Genomic DNA, 17,387 nt, shown 5'->3' on the forward strand with positions numbered 1-17,387 from the left:
TGATCCGGTCCATTATCACCAGAGCTATGCTTAACTGAGCATATAGTTTCATATAAAATGATAGCTACTGTCTCACCGAAAGGCCTTCCTCTTGAAGTCTAAAAGGATGCCTACACAATTGCGCATTAACAAATAGTCACCATCCATGTATTAGTGAATCTATTGTTGACTGGAACCATGATTTCCTCTTCATTACAATTTTCTCACCATCGTTGCCCCAAAGGGCTATGACATACTTTGCACGCATTAAAAAAACTATTGGAGGTGGTTTGGCTTTAATACATCACATCATCATAACCAGTACACAAAGTACTGCACCTAATCCCGAGTTTCTAGAATCTTCAGGCTTGAAATCGCCACTTAATATCAATACAATTACATATTTTGCTTTAATTGATCACCCAAGATCTCCCATATCCTTCATCAAAGGCGGCTCCTTGGCTTTAGGGGAGGAAAGTCGCCCCTCTGGTGAAATCCAGGATAAGAAAAATGAAATGTCAGTAAAATTATGTTATTGCCATTTGATTTTTCACTTTCAGCCTATGAGTCTAGGGTGAGGCGGCCATATTTGAGGAGTCAAGCTATCCTGGCTGAAGACGGCTGATAGCCAGAAACCGGTCCTAGGATGCTTGATTCCGGTCCAGGAAAGACATGGCTTGGCAGTTCGGGCTGGACTGTTGCCATCAGGCACAGGGTCAAGGCTGATTTGCATATGGCCATGTCTGAACTGGGGTGGTGTGGAGTGCAAAAAAAACGATGGATTTAGGCCCAGATCTCTGTACTGGGGTGAATGTATGACATTGTTCTGCATTCTGTCCATCAACTGTTATTTTTGCATATTTGAGGATCAGCAGCAGGGGGAAGAGTGATGGTAGGCACTGGAAGTGCGCATGTCGTTTGGCCGGCTGTCTTAGGACAGCCAAACAGACAAGTGCACTTTGATATCTTTAGGCTGTTTCTCAGAGATATCAGCAGCGCTCAGGGGCACAGGCTTGCTGTCCCTGCTGGAGCATGAAACTGGCCCGCTCTGCCCAATACAAGAGCTTCTCTCATGCTAGGAGTAATTACATGAGAGAAGCGCTGGGATTGCGTAGGGAGTTTGGGAGCCTGTGCTCCTTAAAGTTGTAGTGACTTAAGCGGAGGAGCAGCGAGGTGTAGTGAAGGAGCAGAAGATCGTGACAGCTGACAGCAAAAGATTAGTGTGTATTTTTGTTATATTATTTTTTTTTCCCTTCGCTGCACCCCTAGTCAGATTGGCAGCAGCCACCATTATCCTTTATTAAGGATCTCACTGATTATGGCACAGAACAACAAGTGATGATTGCTCTGATCATCCATCTAGGATACTTTAATCTTTACCTGGGCAATCTATCTGAAGGCTACATCATGGCCATCAAGAAGCTCTTAACCCAGGGCAACTAAAAACAATTCGACAATTCTCACACAAACATAAACAGTAAGACCCTTGTCAATTGTGATCAGACGAAAGTGGATTGGCTCAGTCTCATAGACGTGGTATGGTCTGAATCTACTAGATAATATCAGCTTGAAGTAATGTTGGCAAAAGCCGAAAGCTGTCAGATCATGATAAATTACAGTTAAAACTGCCCCAAAGAATTATTCAAGATTGTGAACCTCAACTTAGCACCAATACCAGAATCTCACTGCCAACAATTATATTTCAAATACATTGAATTCCTCAACTTTTTATCCAACTAAGTTGCTTTGCTCAGGAACTCCATCTTCACACTACACATACTATTCCAGGAATCCCCTATGATTTCAATACTTCTAGATACTACTCTAATTTCACACCACTCACAGAGACAAAACTCTGCAAGATCATTAATGAGTTAGAGTTAACTTCCTACCACTAAGATTCCATTATTGTCTCATTGACATAAAAGAAACATTAAGCTATTTTGTATGTATTTCATTGAAAAATAAACATCTCTTTGAAAGAAGGCATATTCCTTGACTACACAAGTGAGGAAACATTCCCCCACTTCATACAGACAGTAAGATAACAAATACCTAACAATTGTATGTGAAATTATCCAGGCCAGAAATATACCCAGGCAAAATGTTTGTTTCCTTAATACTGAGTACCAAAATTTTGTGAAGGTAAGTTTAGATAGGTATACATAGACTTAATATTCTAAACTCCACATCCATGAACCATGAAGATATATATATGGTCAAGGTACATATATTCACTATCAGATATAGAAATCCTATAATTAGCCATAGATATATATTCACCTTCCAGATATGTTGGCACTCAATAGTGTGGTCACTTAAACTTTGTATACAAATAGCTATTTAGGTAATATACCCTAAAAACCATCTGATGACCTTAGACATTAAAAAAAGGAGTTATTGGGTGGATACCAATCTGGCTTTTGAAGGGACTGCAGCACAGAAATAGTAGTACTTAAAATACTGGGCCACTACATGTTGGACAGGGATGATGCCTGCCTCATCATCCTTCTTCATTTGCTGGTCTGGGCCTCTCTATAGCTTCCTCCAAGTGCATTAGAGATAAAGGCTCAACTTGGACTTTATCATTTCTGAAAAATCACAACTAGCTAGTCATGTAAGGAGCATCTCCTCTGCCCTTGCCCCTGTTGAGGTGTTGTTCTTGTTCACTTAGTATATGCAATCACTAAGAAACATGATGAACTATGTATTCCAGGCTATTCCCCAACAGAGTAATACTTAAAGATCTTTGCAATCTAGGACACTAGTGCTCCAGAAAATTGCCTCTTGCAGTTACAAAACTGGACATCTTCAATCGTTCTCAAGCTCAGTCTGAAGAAAAACATATGTATTCTTACTCCTGACCACAAGACTGAAAATGTACCGAAGGTTGTCCTTCTTATCTCCACAGTTATGGTTTATACCATTGAAAGATCAATGATGTCAGTCCACAAGGTATGTGGATTGACTCACATCAGTTCATGCCTTCACAATTGTAAGTCTCAAGACACAAAAGGAAGAGCCATGGTTCACACTATAAAATGCATAAGTCCTTTCTTCAATGCAGTGACATCCATCATTTAGTCAGCCCTACAGTTATTTTGAATTTATTATGGAAATTCTACCTCGGCTGCCATTCGAATGCCCTCTGTAACATCAACAAAAGCCATTCTTCACTCTGCAACAAAGCTTATTTCAGGGCAAGAGAATATTTGACCAGATTCCTCTGTCCTAAGTGATTTCCATTGGCTACACTTAGAAGCAAAAATAACGTCCAAAATGGCTTGCTTCACCTCTAAAAGACTACCCCAATAGCAGTCTGAGGATGTTTGCTCCTATGTCAAGATCTTGGACATAAAAAAAAAACATAAATGGAAACATAAAAAACAAACGTTGTAAAGCGCTACATATTCTTTTTGCAGATTAACCCCTTGCTTTAGGAAAAATGTTCCAGACACCTTAGTACAGCGATTACCATAATACAATTCTGAAAATAGGTTGAAACACTATTTTCATAAACTCTGTCTCAACTGGACCTTGCTTCACCTTCACATGCCGCCCCACTTCTAGTTGACCCACAAATTAGGCTACCTTTCTTTAGTATCGACATTCTTCCAGACCACATTTTCTCCCATTTGGCTTTACCTCATGATGATTTCCCTGATGTACTTTTCTCTCCCTGTCCCCATGCCCCCATACAACTCCCTGTCTCCCCACCATTAGGTGCTAAAGACTTCTACTTACTCATCTGGCAAATTCACCTTCTTTCTTCACAGCTCAGCATCTTTTAATTTCCTTTCTATTCCTCCAACTCTGCCTAATATCATTTTGAGATTATTCTTGCATTGTTGACTCCTAATTTTTGATGCACTGATACATTTGCTCCTGGTAAACAATGCTGTGTACCTCAATCTTGATGTGTTGTTCTTCTGCACAGTGCTCTGACACTTTAATAGTACAGTAATAGTCTATCAAAATGTAAATATTTGAAGGGTAATTGGAAGGGGCCTCTTATTTCTATTGGGAATTTGGGCATTTGTGAAACTCAAGTCCAAGGAATCAACTATGTTGTAGTAAGTTATGCACAATTGCTACATGAAATGAAACGCTATACTTACTCATAAATATGTAATATACAGATTGAGATAGGTCAAAGCTCAAACTTGAAAGCATGAGGCTCCCTTCAAAATCTCAGACTGGAGTGCTTTGAATCCTCTAAAAAATCTGCCCTCTACCTCAAATTAACCTAAGCCCTCCAACTTCACAAATGACAGTTCCTATGTCTTCTCCACTTAAACCAGATACTCTTCCTACTTTCATGTTAATCATGCCTCAAATGAAACACCCCAATTTTCCTCTCTACCCCTACCACCCTTTATTTCCTGCAACTACTTTCTACATCACTCTGTCTACTCATCCTCTATTTTACAACCACTGTAAGGCATTTTTGCAGAACCATGAAGTTTGAAGGTATCAATTGTGAGAATGCACATGTTCCCCACTGAACAGGCTGCTGCATAATTGCGCTAGGATGGATGTTTGGCCTTCTTAACTTTATGAAAAACTGTATAAAATTACAAACCAAACTTGCAAGGTTGAGAAATGCAAGGTTGAGAAATGCTAATGATTTTGATCCTCTCCTATTGGAACAAAGACCAATGTCATCCTATGTTCACCTCGGACAGATTGTAAACTTCTTTCATGAGAAATCAAGGACTGATGGCATCATATTGAATGAGATATGAATAGCAATCCACCTGTCAAAAATGATGATCTTCTCTATGCTGTTTGTGTTCTCACTAGTTAACTGAGATCTCCATTGCAAGATCTAGTAAGCAAAGCCCATGTCAAAATAAAATAGATTAATCTCCGTTTTCATTGTTCACAATTTTACAGGTGTACTTTGTTTTAAGGATAGATGCTTTTTATCCCAGTTTATGCTTCAGGTGTATTGAAATTTCAGTTTACACATATTGTGTATTAAGGAACATTGCAACACTAGTTTAATAGTTCAGTGTCAAGGAAGGACAGATCTTGCAAATAGAATGTGGCAGCTGGACTCTGACTCATGGGAGAAGTTGTGAAGTGAATTTACAAGGGTAAAGGGGCCATGCAGAGGTTTATTCAGAACCATGTGCCTGCTTTGGATCTGGGAAGTAAGCAAGCCAGTAAGGGATTTCTCCACAGCAAGGAAGGGCCAGGGGACCAGTGTGAATAATAATATATTCTTCCAAACACAGATACGATCAGACTAATCCTAGTGATAAATGCATGCTCAGCACCTCACTGGATATATTCTTTGTAGAAAGTACTGGGAATAGGGAAAAGTAGGGAGACCAAAAAAGATCAGCACAAAAGATGTTGTTGTGGGGAAGCATGCTGGGCGGAATCAGCATTCAGCTCAGCCATATTTGAATAGTTAGTTGTTGGACAGTCATGCTCCAATGTCTGTTAAGGAGCAGAGAGAGCTTGCGAGCACTTTGGCACAGTATTTCTGGTAACCATGGGATGGATGTAGACTACCAAACAAGCAAGAGCAGCAACAACATCAAGGCAGAGCAGCAAAGCTTTTCCAAGGCATCTGCCTAAGCCTCAAACCAGAGGAAACTGGCAGCAATAACTCTCCGTTCATGAAGGCACTGGGGCGGTCTTCACATATGTTGACGTGAATATCTTCCAAATGAAAAATGGGCCAAGATTATAAATGCAGTCCTTTTCAGTTAGACAGCCAACCACTGGAAATGATTACAGATGAAGCTTAACAATGTGAATTTTCAACAATTCAAACTGTACCTGCCTGTACCACATGTTCTTCTTTCCCCGTTGCTGTAGGTTTGCGTACCCGGTGTGATTGCGATCACTGCTGTCTTGAACATGTTGTGATGTTGACAATCAGTAGTTCAATTACATCACACTTAACACAAAAATGGATTTCTGTTGCCAGATGTTACTATAGTTAATCTATCTAATAAGAAGTATCCATGGGTGCTGCAAATACACATCAAAACTAGATATATTTTGTCAACAGAAGGGACATAGCCTATGGATTGTCTTAGGGATGTCACCCATCAAAACCTTTTTGTGGAAAACTGGTCTACGTTTTCTCCTGTCCTCAATCACCATGAGTTGACCTGTTAGGCATCAGATTTGCAGTGTGGGCGATAATCTAGATCAATGACCCATCAAACCCAACGGCATAGGGAAATATAGAGGGAACTTCTAGGAAAACAGAAAAGAATGTCAGCATTAGACAGGGGATACTTACACCTAGAGAATTATGGCCTTAGACTCTTCTTCTACAATAGTGCATTTCCATATTATCACATTCTTCCTCCTGGACTCATGCTGCTCTCCTCTCCACCACACACTTCTTCCCCTCCTCCCAAACCTCTGCACCCCCAGTATATTTGCATGCTGCAACTAAAACATTCCATTACCTCAAAACTTGCAGTGATCACAAGTTAGAATATTAGTTAAATTGACACACCTTGAGTGACTGTATAGCTGAAATTAAAACGGGGCATCAGTTAACCAGCGAGGACGAGAGAAGCCGTCCTGAACTACTTCATGCTTGAAGCTTCATGGAAGAGGCACAGCCAGAAACAATACACTACAATCCTGAAACATACAGGCCTGGCTTGCTTAGATACTTTATCACATCTCTTTTTAATGGATCTAATTAGATTTGGGCCCATTATTTTCTTTAATCAGATGCTTACATAGGACGAAATGTATGGACTCAAAGTTCTGTAAATCATTTTTCACTTGCTTGGAATAGAAGAAGAACTACCAATGCACTGCTACTATCATTTTAAATTGAATTATGGGTAATTGAAAGGCATAAAGTAGAATACATCACTGAATATGCTCTTGCGTCCTTGTAGGCCAGTCCATTTCTGTTTGTGTTGAAGATGAGTAGTTTAGAAAATGTTGATAAGGTAGGCAGTGGATAAAAATTAAATATGGCATTCAACAGCTGTATTTTGTGTCTTTTCAACAATGTCAATCAATATTGCTGTACATTTTCAGTTAACCATAGTTCAAACACCCATTCTGATATGCTGGTATTGTTTACGAGGTTAGCTAATGGTTGATATGTAATAATTTCAATAGCTAGCATGAAAGTTGGTTCTTGAAAACATGATCATATTGGTAAGAACTTAAAGGAATTCATTATAAAGACGATAAAACATTTTAAACTGTGAAATAAGAGCAGATTTTGTCCCATTAAAGGATCTGCTCCCACTCTTTATTTATGATGCATAAGCTCCAGATAGGTTAAAACTGTAGTCAATTTTACATTGTACAGATTGATTTTCATCAATAGTTTTAGTATCTCTTCCCAAGTGCATACTGGGGATGTTCTAGTATCATTTTGTATCATGAATCACAACTGAAGGTATTTTTACATGTGACATAGACTGTCTTATTGGTCAATCACATGGGGGGTGTTCCATTTACACTGTGCTCTGGTCGTAACACGTCTTTCAAAATGTCTTGTTTTTCTGTTTTTTCTTGTAAAACAAAGAAGTATGAGTCTTGAAGAGGGTAGATTGGACGTTTCACAATGATTTTGAAATTTGATTCAACTAATTCATTAAAATCCAGTAGCACAGAGGATAGCAAATTTGACAGCTAAGCGGAGGATGTGCAAAAAGAGCTTTGGGAGTAAAGAGCTATCACATGCACATGGGAGTGAATGGTTTGGACACAAAGATGTGAGCAGGGCTTCATAAACATTCCAGGAGGGGAAGCATCAGGCACCTACTGAAGATATATGTATAAGAGTAACATGTTGGATGGGGGGCTCAATAAACTTGCATGTGGGGTAGAGATGAGGCAGGCATGTTGCAGCAGTGTGAGTGATGTTCTATGGCGGATGGAGAAGTGGATACGTTGGAGCATGGAATGGGAAACATTGGACTATCATGCAGGTATGTAGACAAGGGACATTAGTGCAAATGAGCAGAAAGAGGGCCATCTGGCACATGTTCTAGTGTAGGGTGAAAATACTTGAAAAGTACAACATTATGAAATACACTCTGGCACATTCCTTACAGAGAAATATGATAACTAGAAATATAGAGGAGATATGAATTAATGACTTGGAAGTTCCAGGATTGGGGTGAAATCAACTGACAGATAGCAATCAAATGAACAGAGATGAGAAGCAAAGTGTGTTACCATAGCAATGACATATTGAGCGAAAGGATATTTTGTATGTGGTGTTAGCATCCTAGTTTTCAAATGATGTGGGGCTGAATGACTTCTAAACAGTTTTGCTGTAAACTATCAATGATGATATAGAGAGGATTATGGAAGTTTCACAAACTTCACCTCACGTCAGAGAAACAACCACGGCAGCCGGAGTCATTTTCTCCTACTCGGCAAGCATTATCATATACATTTAGCAGAGAAGGTGGGTTTTGCATTTGATTGGTATCTGATTTCACCCACATTTTTATTAAATACTGTTCACAAAATCCTATTTTTTTCAAAGTGCCAGTACTAACCTTTCTCCCTTGAAAAAATAGGTTTTTCCAACATCTTCCCACCAGACTGCGGTATCAATCCCATGGGAAGGAATTCCACTTCCTAGTGTTATCAAATCATGAGGGTAGCCTGGCTGAAGTGTGGTATCCTTAAAGACCCAGAACTTGTTACCTGTAAAAAATGAAATATAAGGTAAAACAATGTAAAGACATCCAAGGTCTCATAAATGATGAGTCAGAAAACAAGAATCCCTGTTTGTACAATTGTAGGCTGATATGGCCGAACAAAATAGTAATGGGCGGGGTAGGCAAAAAAATGAGTGATTTTCCTTATGACAATTCACTCAAAATAACCTATTCAGGCAGGCAAGGACTAAGCTATTCACATGGCAAACAAATATATAAAGAATAGTACACAGGTCAAATTTTTGTTGGTTGCACCAAAGTTAAAACAATTTATTACCTCCCAGTATGGGTTACAATCTACACATCATAAAAAACAATAAGATTAAAAACCACATGAGGTGGTAAGACAATAAATGTATAGTAAAACAGAACAAAACAGTCGACGCGGCGTTTCGGTGTATTTCTAATGCTTCACACCTTCTTCAGGACTTTTTGTAAAATATTCATTCAGTATCTGGTTTGATACGGACAGTTTCATAAATTTTCTTTTTCTTTAAGCTTGAATTGCTTTAAACTTGAGTTGCTTTTACTAGTGTATCATGGGCTTCATATTAAATTGATGAGAGCCTACGTATACACGGAGGAGCCACCGTCAATGAGAAAGGATGGTCATCTTTTTCTTATGATCTGTTTCTGTTTACTTCTCAGAAGGTTTTTAAAGATTTTGACCAAGGTGCGAAAATCTCGTTGCATCAATCTTCACCTTCTTACTTTGATGAAGTGGTCTCTGATTCCAAATTCGGCCTCCCTGCTCCTCCGTGCACGGAGGAGCACGGAGGAGCAGGGAGGCCGAATTTGGAATCAGAGACCACTTCATCAAAGTAAGAAGGTGAAGATTGATGCAACGAGATTTTCGCACCTTGGTCAAAATCTTTAAAAACCTTCTGAGAAGTAAACAGAAACAGATCATAAGAAAAAGATGACCATCCTTTCTCATTGACGGTGGCTCCTCCGTGTATACGTAGGCTCTCATCAATTTAATATGAAGCCCATGATACACTAGTAAAAGCAACTCAAGTTTAAAGCAATTCAAGCTTAAAGAAAAAGAAAATTTATGAAACTGTCCGTATCAAACCAGATACTGAATGAATATTTTACAAAAAGTCCTGAAGAAGGTGTGAAGCATTAGAAATACACCGAAACGCCGCGTCGACTGTTTTGTTCTGTTTTACTATACATTTATTGTCTTACCACCTCATGTGGTTTTTAATCTTATTGTTTTTTATGATGTGTAGATTGTAACCCATACTGGGAGGTAATAAATTGTTTTAACTTTGGTGCAACCAACAAAAATTTGACCTGTGTACTATTCTTTATATATTTGTTTGCCATGTGAATAGCTTAGTCCTTGCCTGCCTGAATAGGTTATTTTGAGTGAATTGTCATAAGGAAAATCACTCATTTTTTTGCCTACCCCGCCCATTACTATTTTGTTCGGCCATATCAGCCTACAATTGTACAAACAGGGATTCTTGTTTTCTGATACATAGACCCCCTTCCCTGTTATAGACATCAGGGGTACCTCCTTTTGTTGAATTCTCATAAATGATGAGTTCATATTTCATTCTATGAAAATTACCTACCTTGACAAGCCATATTTTGCATTAGATTTGAGGAGAAACATGCATTTATGAATACATTGTAAAAGCATAATAACATCTCTCATTAAAATTGCACTGTTGCTAGTTCACTGTTTTTAGTCTTGCTGTGTTATTAGAATTGAATAATCTTTCTGATCCTACTTTTATTAAAGAATTAAGCAGTGGAGATGGCGAAAACAAAATCATTAGATGTCAATCTTCCTTGGTATCACTGGACAACAGTAAGATTCTGAAACTTTAATGCATTTTGAGTTTTATTTTTAAGTATGTGTAAGATGGGAATTGAAGGCTGTTGGCCACTGATGAAACTTTAATATTTTAGAGGTGGGGTGTGATCACCTAACCTACTGCTGGTTGCTGGCAATGTTAACCCCACCTTCTACCAACCCTCCACTTTTTAAAATGCTCCTGTGCTGAGAACTAGGCCACAACCACATTTGACCTCTGTAGAAGATTCCTAACCTGAACAGACACCTTACTGCATTCTGCACTTTATTTTAAACTAGTTCTATGAGTAGTGTTGAAGGTGCTGGTAGCCCCTTTGAAAATAATTGGCCACTGTGATCAACTAACTTATTGGCTGCTGGCAGCTGGACCTAATCTCCTAGTCCATTCTCTGCCCTCTAGATGATTCTCTTGCCAATGCCAAAGCCACAACTAAATTTGACCTGTGTGCAAGACTGTTGAATATTACCAAACCTGTATCGGGTCCTGCATTTTATTTTTACCTGGCTGTTAGTGGGATAATAAAGATGCTATTGGCCATGGAAGAGGTGTAATATCATAAAAGGACATGGTATATGACTACAGTGATCAGTCAGCCTCCTATTGGCTGTTGGCAGTACCACCCCACATCTTAGAGCATTCCTTCCACTCTCTGAAAGTTTTCTGTGCTGACATACGGCATTCTGTACTTTATATTTACCATTCTAGGAAGGGTATTGGAGGTGCTGGTAGCCACAAAAGAAACTATGCTAACCATCTACTACAGGTTTGCAGTCATACCCCACGTGCTAGCCCACCCTCCTCCAACTGCAAGCTTTGCAAAGTTGAGGCGAAGACTACTAGGACCAGAAAGGCCACAACTCCTGCTAATTTGTATGGTCTACTTTCAGAGACCACTCATGAGATTTAATGTTATTAATGCATTGGTGCTTTGGCTAGCAGTATTGTGTTGTAGTCATACTAATGTACCTTACATTGCTCTAAAATAATTTGATTTGAGCTACGAGCTAATATGTTGTGCTATGGGAAATACAGGTTTCCCATAGATGCAAATTCTGATACATAGGAAAAGGTTGAGGGGGTAAAATCAGGGTCGTAAATGTAAAAGAGAAAATATAGTGCAGCAGAAGAGTCCCAAGGGACAGGACCACCACCTATTAGGGGTTTATAGAATAAAAGTATAAAGGCGCTGTTGTCCTTATGATTTGAGTATTTGTGATTAATATTCTGCTGCTTTGAGTCATTATTGTGTGCTTTAGAGCCCAAACTGGTAGCTTTTCTTTCAAACACTTTACTAGGGATACTCAGCTGTGTTTTATAATTTTTACTTTGTTTTTGCAGATGGTTGATTATTTTACATTGGGCCCAATAAATATACACATTTTCCCTAAACCCATTTGAGGTTAAAGCACGATAGCAAAGTACGACAAATCTTTGCTTCAATGTTCCTATGAAAATCAATTTGCTTTTACGGTCTGCAAGAAGAGGAGTGTTTCAATAACAGAATTAACGTACGAATTCTCAAATTCTAGAGATTCATCATTTGGAAACTTTTCCCTGATCTCACTGCTTGCTTTTGAGTTTTGATTTATCAGCTCATTAAAGCTTGAAGACTTGTATGAACTATTCAACATGCAGCATCCTTAAGCAAAATGTCATACTGCTCTATATTGTCATCCAAAGAAAAACTGTTCCCTTTGAGTCAAGTGGCTACGAAAAATGATTTCAGGCCTCATTAGGATATAAAGACAGTTCTACCAATATTTTTAAATCAACATGGTAAACACACACCCCCTTCGAGACCTTAGAACTCTTCAACCTATAAAGTTATGTTGGTCCTTAGGAGGGGCCAAAGTGCCAACCCGTCAAATCAGTGGTCTGATGCAGAGTACAGATTCGAACAATGTCAGGCTCTGTGCCTATCAGGCTTTCCTGGGACAGAATGACAGAGGGGCACTTGACTATTTCGTGATCAAGATGCAGAAAAGGAAGGCAACCACAAAAGGCCTGGACTCAAGTGATTTTTTCAGTTCAGACAATGGATTATAAGGCACTTTGGAAAATGGGGACTGACAATCTTCAAGATGAGTCAAAGGGGGGAGACCCGTGAGGGTGCCCGAATCCACCGCGGCACGGAGTACCCTCGGACATTAATACCCCGATCAGACTTGCGGCACACGCTACATCCCAGCGCGGGCTACCTCGCCCCCCTGCTGCTTGGAGGGACTATACCACAGCCTCCAGGAGCTTTAAGGGTGGTGTTATGGCACAATCGGTCTGGGCATAGCAAACTGGGGAGACAGGGCCCGGCCTGCCTGACCTTAAAATGGCAGCCGCCGCTGACCTCCAGAACTAAAATAGTGAGACACAAGCAAATGCAGACGGTGATCAGGCACATCGGTCTCCTTTTCACTTTCAATTTATAACTGCACATGTTTTCTGGGTGCTCTACTGCCTTGGTGCCGCGGCCATCTTGAGAGGAGGAAGGCTCCCTATTAAGGCATCATCTCCAAATGGTAGTAACAAGGAAAGGGAAAGTGACAGAGGACTATCAATAGAAAAAGATAAGGGCATCCAGCTTTCAGATGAGCTTGGCAACTAAGTTGTCGGCCATCTTGAAATGACTCTTTTAACAAGGAATGATATGGGAAAGTACTCTGAACAGTACGTTGACAATACGCCTTAATCCAAATTCTACAGAATTAAACAAATCTATTCCAGACAGGGAGAACCCATAAACATGCACAACATTAGGTGCAAGAAGAAAACAAAGTCAATAGCAGAAACCAAAGGAAAACAGGGGAGCAGGGGAACACATCAAACATCAAACTGGACAATTGGCAACAAAGGAGAGGAGAGACACCACAAGAATAACATTAGCCCTTTTAACAGCCAGAGACAGATATTGACATATAAGAGATGGCACCACTATAGTACGCTACGTCAATCAGCAAATATGGCCGACAACTATATAGAATCGGTAAGCATAAACACACATGTCATAAAATATCCAACCAAATTATCCAAGAATGCAGCCAATAAATTCTAATGCAATCTAACGAGGAAAAACTCGGACCCCTGCTTTAACATAGACAAAGGCATTATCTTAAATGACCTGATATTTTTCACCAGAAGAACGGCTAAATAGCGCAATGTCATTACAAAAATGCTCAACATAAAAACTGTAAGCAATATCCCACATGGCACAAAACTTATGATCATATCATCACCAAGATTCAGAGAGACCTATGCATAACTATTTACAAGAATGGAATAGTGCATATACAAGCAGCCAACAACGAATTAGAAAAACTTGACAACATGTTCTCAACCTTAAAAGAATGTATAGAGAACTCAAGATCACAACAACACCGGACCCCACAAGTAGACACCCTATACTCCGCCAACACTACCACCACAGACATCATACTACCTAGAAACCCTCAGGAACCACAACATTCAACGCGACTAGGAGACACAACTGGAACAGGGGGCACATTGAATGGGAAGGATGTAGAGAAAACAGAAATGTTTACACGATATGTGAATACCGACCCGGAGCAGTTACAGAGGGAAGAATCAACGTCTCTCCCCCATGATGTCTTATCTTATCTTATCTTAAGGGGCTCTTATATAGCGCACTGACACCAAACGGTGTCCTGGCGCTGGCTGAGTGCTGTGAGATTGGGAGACGGGGGTCTAGCCAGTCTGTGTGAAGAGGTGAGTTTTCAGAAGTTTTCTAAATGCCAGGAGGGAATTGGCAGATTTGAGAGGGAGGGGCAACTGATTCCAGAAGGCGGGGGCAAGATAAGCAAATCTACTACCGCCAGTTTTTTTAAAGTTTGGTAGAAGGGACAGCTAGCAATAGGCGATGGGAGGAACGGAGATTACGTACCGGACGGTAAGGGACGATGGGACATCTCCTACGAGTAGACCACTCAATGAGAACCTGGAAATAATTGATATGGAAGATATCACCCCTTCCATAGCCCCCTCTACTACAGCACAAGTGGCATCTAGAACCGTACAAAACTTCTATCCCCCAAGCGTGGTACTAAGATCACAAGACATAGATAGCGCATCCCACATCGCGGATAGAGAAGGAGCAGACAACCGAACTAATAACAAGAAGAAAAGGATCTTGGGAATAATAACAGATCTAAAACACTGGAACGCAAACCGTAAATCCAGAAATGAGCGGATAAGCACTCCTAATACGTCACCCCAGATTCAGAGAGAAATCAAAGAGCTACAAACACATATAGTCAATATGTCACAGGACATACTAAGCGCACTTCAAGCGATGGAAAAGATACTTGAAATCACTGTAAGCACTCACTCCAAAATCGAGCACATCCAAAAATTAGTACATAATTCTCAAGGAAAGAGCAATGAGACGGCCATGGCATTATCAAATAGGCATAATCGACCTAACAGGAATCTTAACTACTTGTCGGAAGAGGAAACCCTATCCTTACTCTGGGTGTATGAGCCTTCGGACCGCAGTAGAGGGGAGAAAATTAGAACAGTCCTAATCGATGCTAATAGAACATCCAGACATAAGGAAAGGAAACCCAACCTTAACAACTTACAACATGTCCAGCTAACCACCGACTCCCTAGTAGTTCAGGGAAACCCCTAACATACCTACTGCTCAACTGTAGGTCCGCAGCAAAACATGCATCAGACAACGCTGCCCTCATCATTAGCCAGGAAATTGACCTGACAATCCTAACAGAAACATGGCTTTCAGAATCCTCGTCTCCATTCATGGATCTTCTAGTGCGCCCTCAGTATAACATTGTGAGATTAGACAGACTAAAAAAGACAGGAGGTGGTATAGCCTGCATTCACCGATTGGATATAGAGGTCAGCCAAATAAAATCCGACCCACTCGAATCCTGTGAATACCTAGGTCTCAATATAAGATCAGCAGACAATCAAAGGTGCAACCTGCATGCGCTTTACCACCCACCAGGAAATAATGCTATTTTCGTAGACCAGTTAATAGAGATCATCACGGCTAACTCTAACACTCACTCTAATAACATATTCCTAGGTGATGTTAATTTACACTGGGATGACAATAATGAAAAACAGGTCAACGCTCTTAAAGATTTTTTATCGGAGCTAAACCTCACCCAAGCCTGCACACAGCCAACACACTCGAAAGGAGATATGTTAGACTGGATAATATTGAGAAACAAGGATACTTCAATCCACTCAATTGTTTCGTGCGATGGGAGGATCCATAACCTTCCTCATACCTACCTTGAAAAAGAACAACACCACAGAGCCTATCAAACTCAAAAAGTGGACTCTGGACACTAAAGACTCGAATATTGAACTACTAGTAGAAAGTTCTGAGAAGGACCTAAATCCACCTAACAACTTGCAGAATGTGAATGAGCTAACGGATCACTACACTACATCAGTAACGGATATAGTCTACTCCACCATGCCACTAACAATGAAAAGGGTCACAGAGAAGGTTAAAAATCCATGGTTTAATGGGACACTGAATGAAGATAGGCGGGAACTAAGACTTGCTGAAAGAAAATGGAGACAGCACCCATCATCCCCCAAACTGAAGACCCTCAGAAAAATCAGAAAGGAGTACAACAAAAAAATCCTCAATTCCAAAAAGGAACCTATTAGATCAGAACAGGATATCGCCAAAAACAGACCACGGAAACTTTTTGAGATCTTAAAGCAACAATCCAATAAGTTGGTCAAATCTGCCCAAGAAACTACAAAAACGCAACTGAGTTGTGAAGAATTCTCAACATTCTTCATGGACAAGGCCAACACGCTTGAAAGAGAGCTCAGGAGAGCAGCTGACAACCTTCCCAACCAACCACCTTCACTGAACAATAACACCTCGAAAATGGACCTTAATAGGGCATAAAACAAGGCACAGTGGGATACCTTCAAACTATATGACCAGAATACCATCACCAAAACGCTCTCGGATATCAAACCCAAAAACCACTATAATGACCTGCTCCCCTCTGAATGCCTTAAAAAAATCAGCCATATCGTCATTCCAATATGGACAAAAATAATAAATGCCTCTCTATCCGAAAGGGATCCTTTTAGAATGCCTAAAACAGGTCAAGTCGTCCCCATCATTAAAAAACCTACAGAGGACCCTGAAGATCCTAATAACTTTCGCCAAGTGACCAACTTTAACTGGCTATCTTGCAAAGCCAGAATTCAACTTAAAATGGCATGTATTACCCATAAAGCGCGGCACTACAATACACCATGATACCTGGCCCAGAAAATTGAGTTATCAGGAGGAAGCAGACCAGCCAGGAGTGCCAAGGAGCTGTTGCTGAGACCACCCATCTTCAGGAAGAAGAAAACGTATGATAGATCTTTCTCAGGAGCAGCCCCAGAATCTGGAACTCACTACCTCCAAACATTAGGAAAAATCCAAACACGACAACATTTAAGAGGGAAGCTAAGATCTTCCTAATGAGTAAGTTCCTTCCATAGGCAAGACAGTTCATCACTAGCACCGTGACATAGATGTTACAAAAACAAAACAATAATGTAAGTAAAGAGAAAGTCACCACCTCTACTGGGAATAACCTCTGTCCTTACTATACTACTCCTGACTCAGGAATATTGAATGCACGGGAGAAAGACATTTCAGAACTATTTCGTACTGTCCCAGCACACCTTGATATCAAGTTGTATCTTAAATCTACCTCATGTCATTGTATATATTTATGGTAATTCTTTATGGCTGTAATCTTAACCAACCTCATATCATTGTGAATCGTTCTACTATACAAGATGTATCTCTAACCTACCTCATGTAATTGTGAAGCGCTCTGATACCCATGGGTCACGTTTGGGCTATATAAAACTCTTTAAAAAAAACTAAAAATAAATA

At 40.1% G+C, this 17,387-nt stretch overlaps 1 protein-coding gene across 2 annotated transcripts in view; it reads right to left on the reverse strand.

Moving 5' to 3' along the window:
• The window catches only part of MMP16 (matrix metallopeptidase 16), a 514,191-nt gene that overhangs the window by 28,128 nt on the left and 468,676 nt on the right, over positions 1 to 17,387 (reverse strand). For both annotated transcript variants that reach the window (XM_086965967.1, XM_086965966.1), the window contains one exon: positions 8,493 to 8,643. In XM_086965967.1, the coding sequence (XP_086822093.1) occupies positions 8,493 to 8,643 (151 nt within the window). The remainder of the gene's footprint in view (positions 1 to 8,492; positions 8,644 to 17,387) is intronic.

Source organism: Lissotriton vulgaris, chromosome 4_1, assembly GCF_964263255.1.
Source record: "Lissotriton vulgaris chromosome 4_1, aLisVul1.2, whole genome shotgun sequence".
In the NCBI taxonomy this organism is placed as follows: domain Eukaryota; kingdom Metazoa; phylum Chordata; class Amphibia; order Caudata; family Salamandridae; genus Lissotriton; species Lissotriton vulgaris.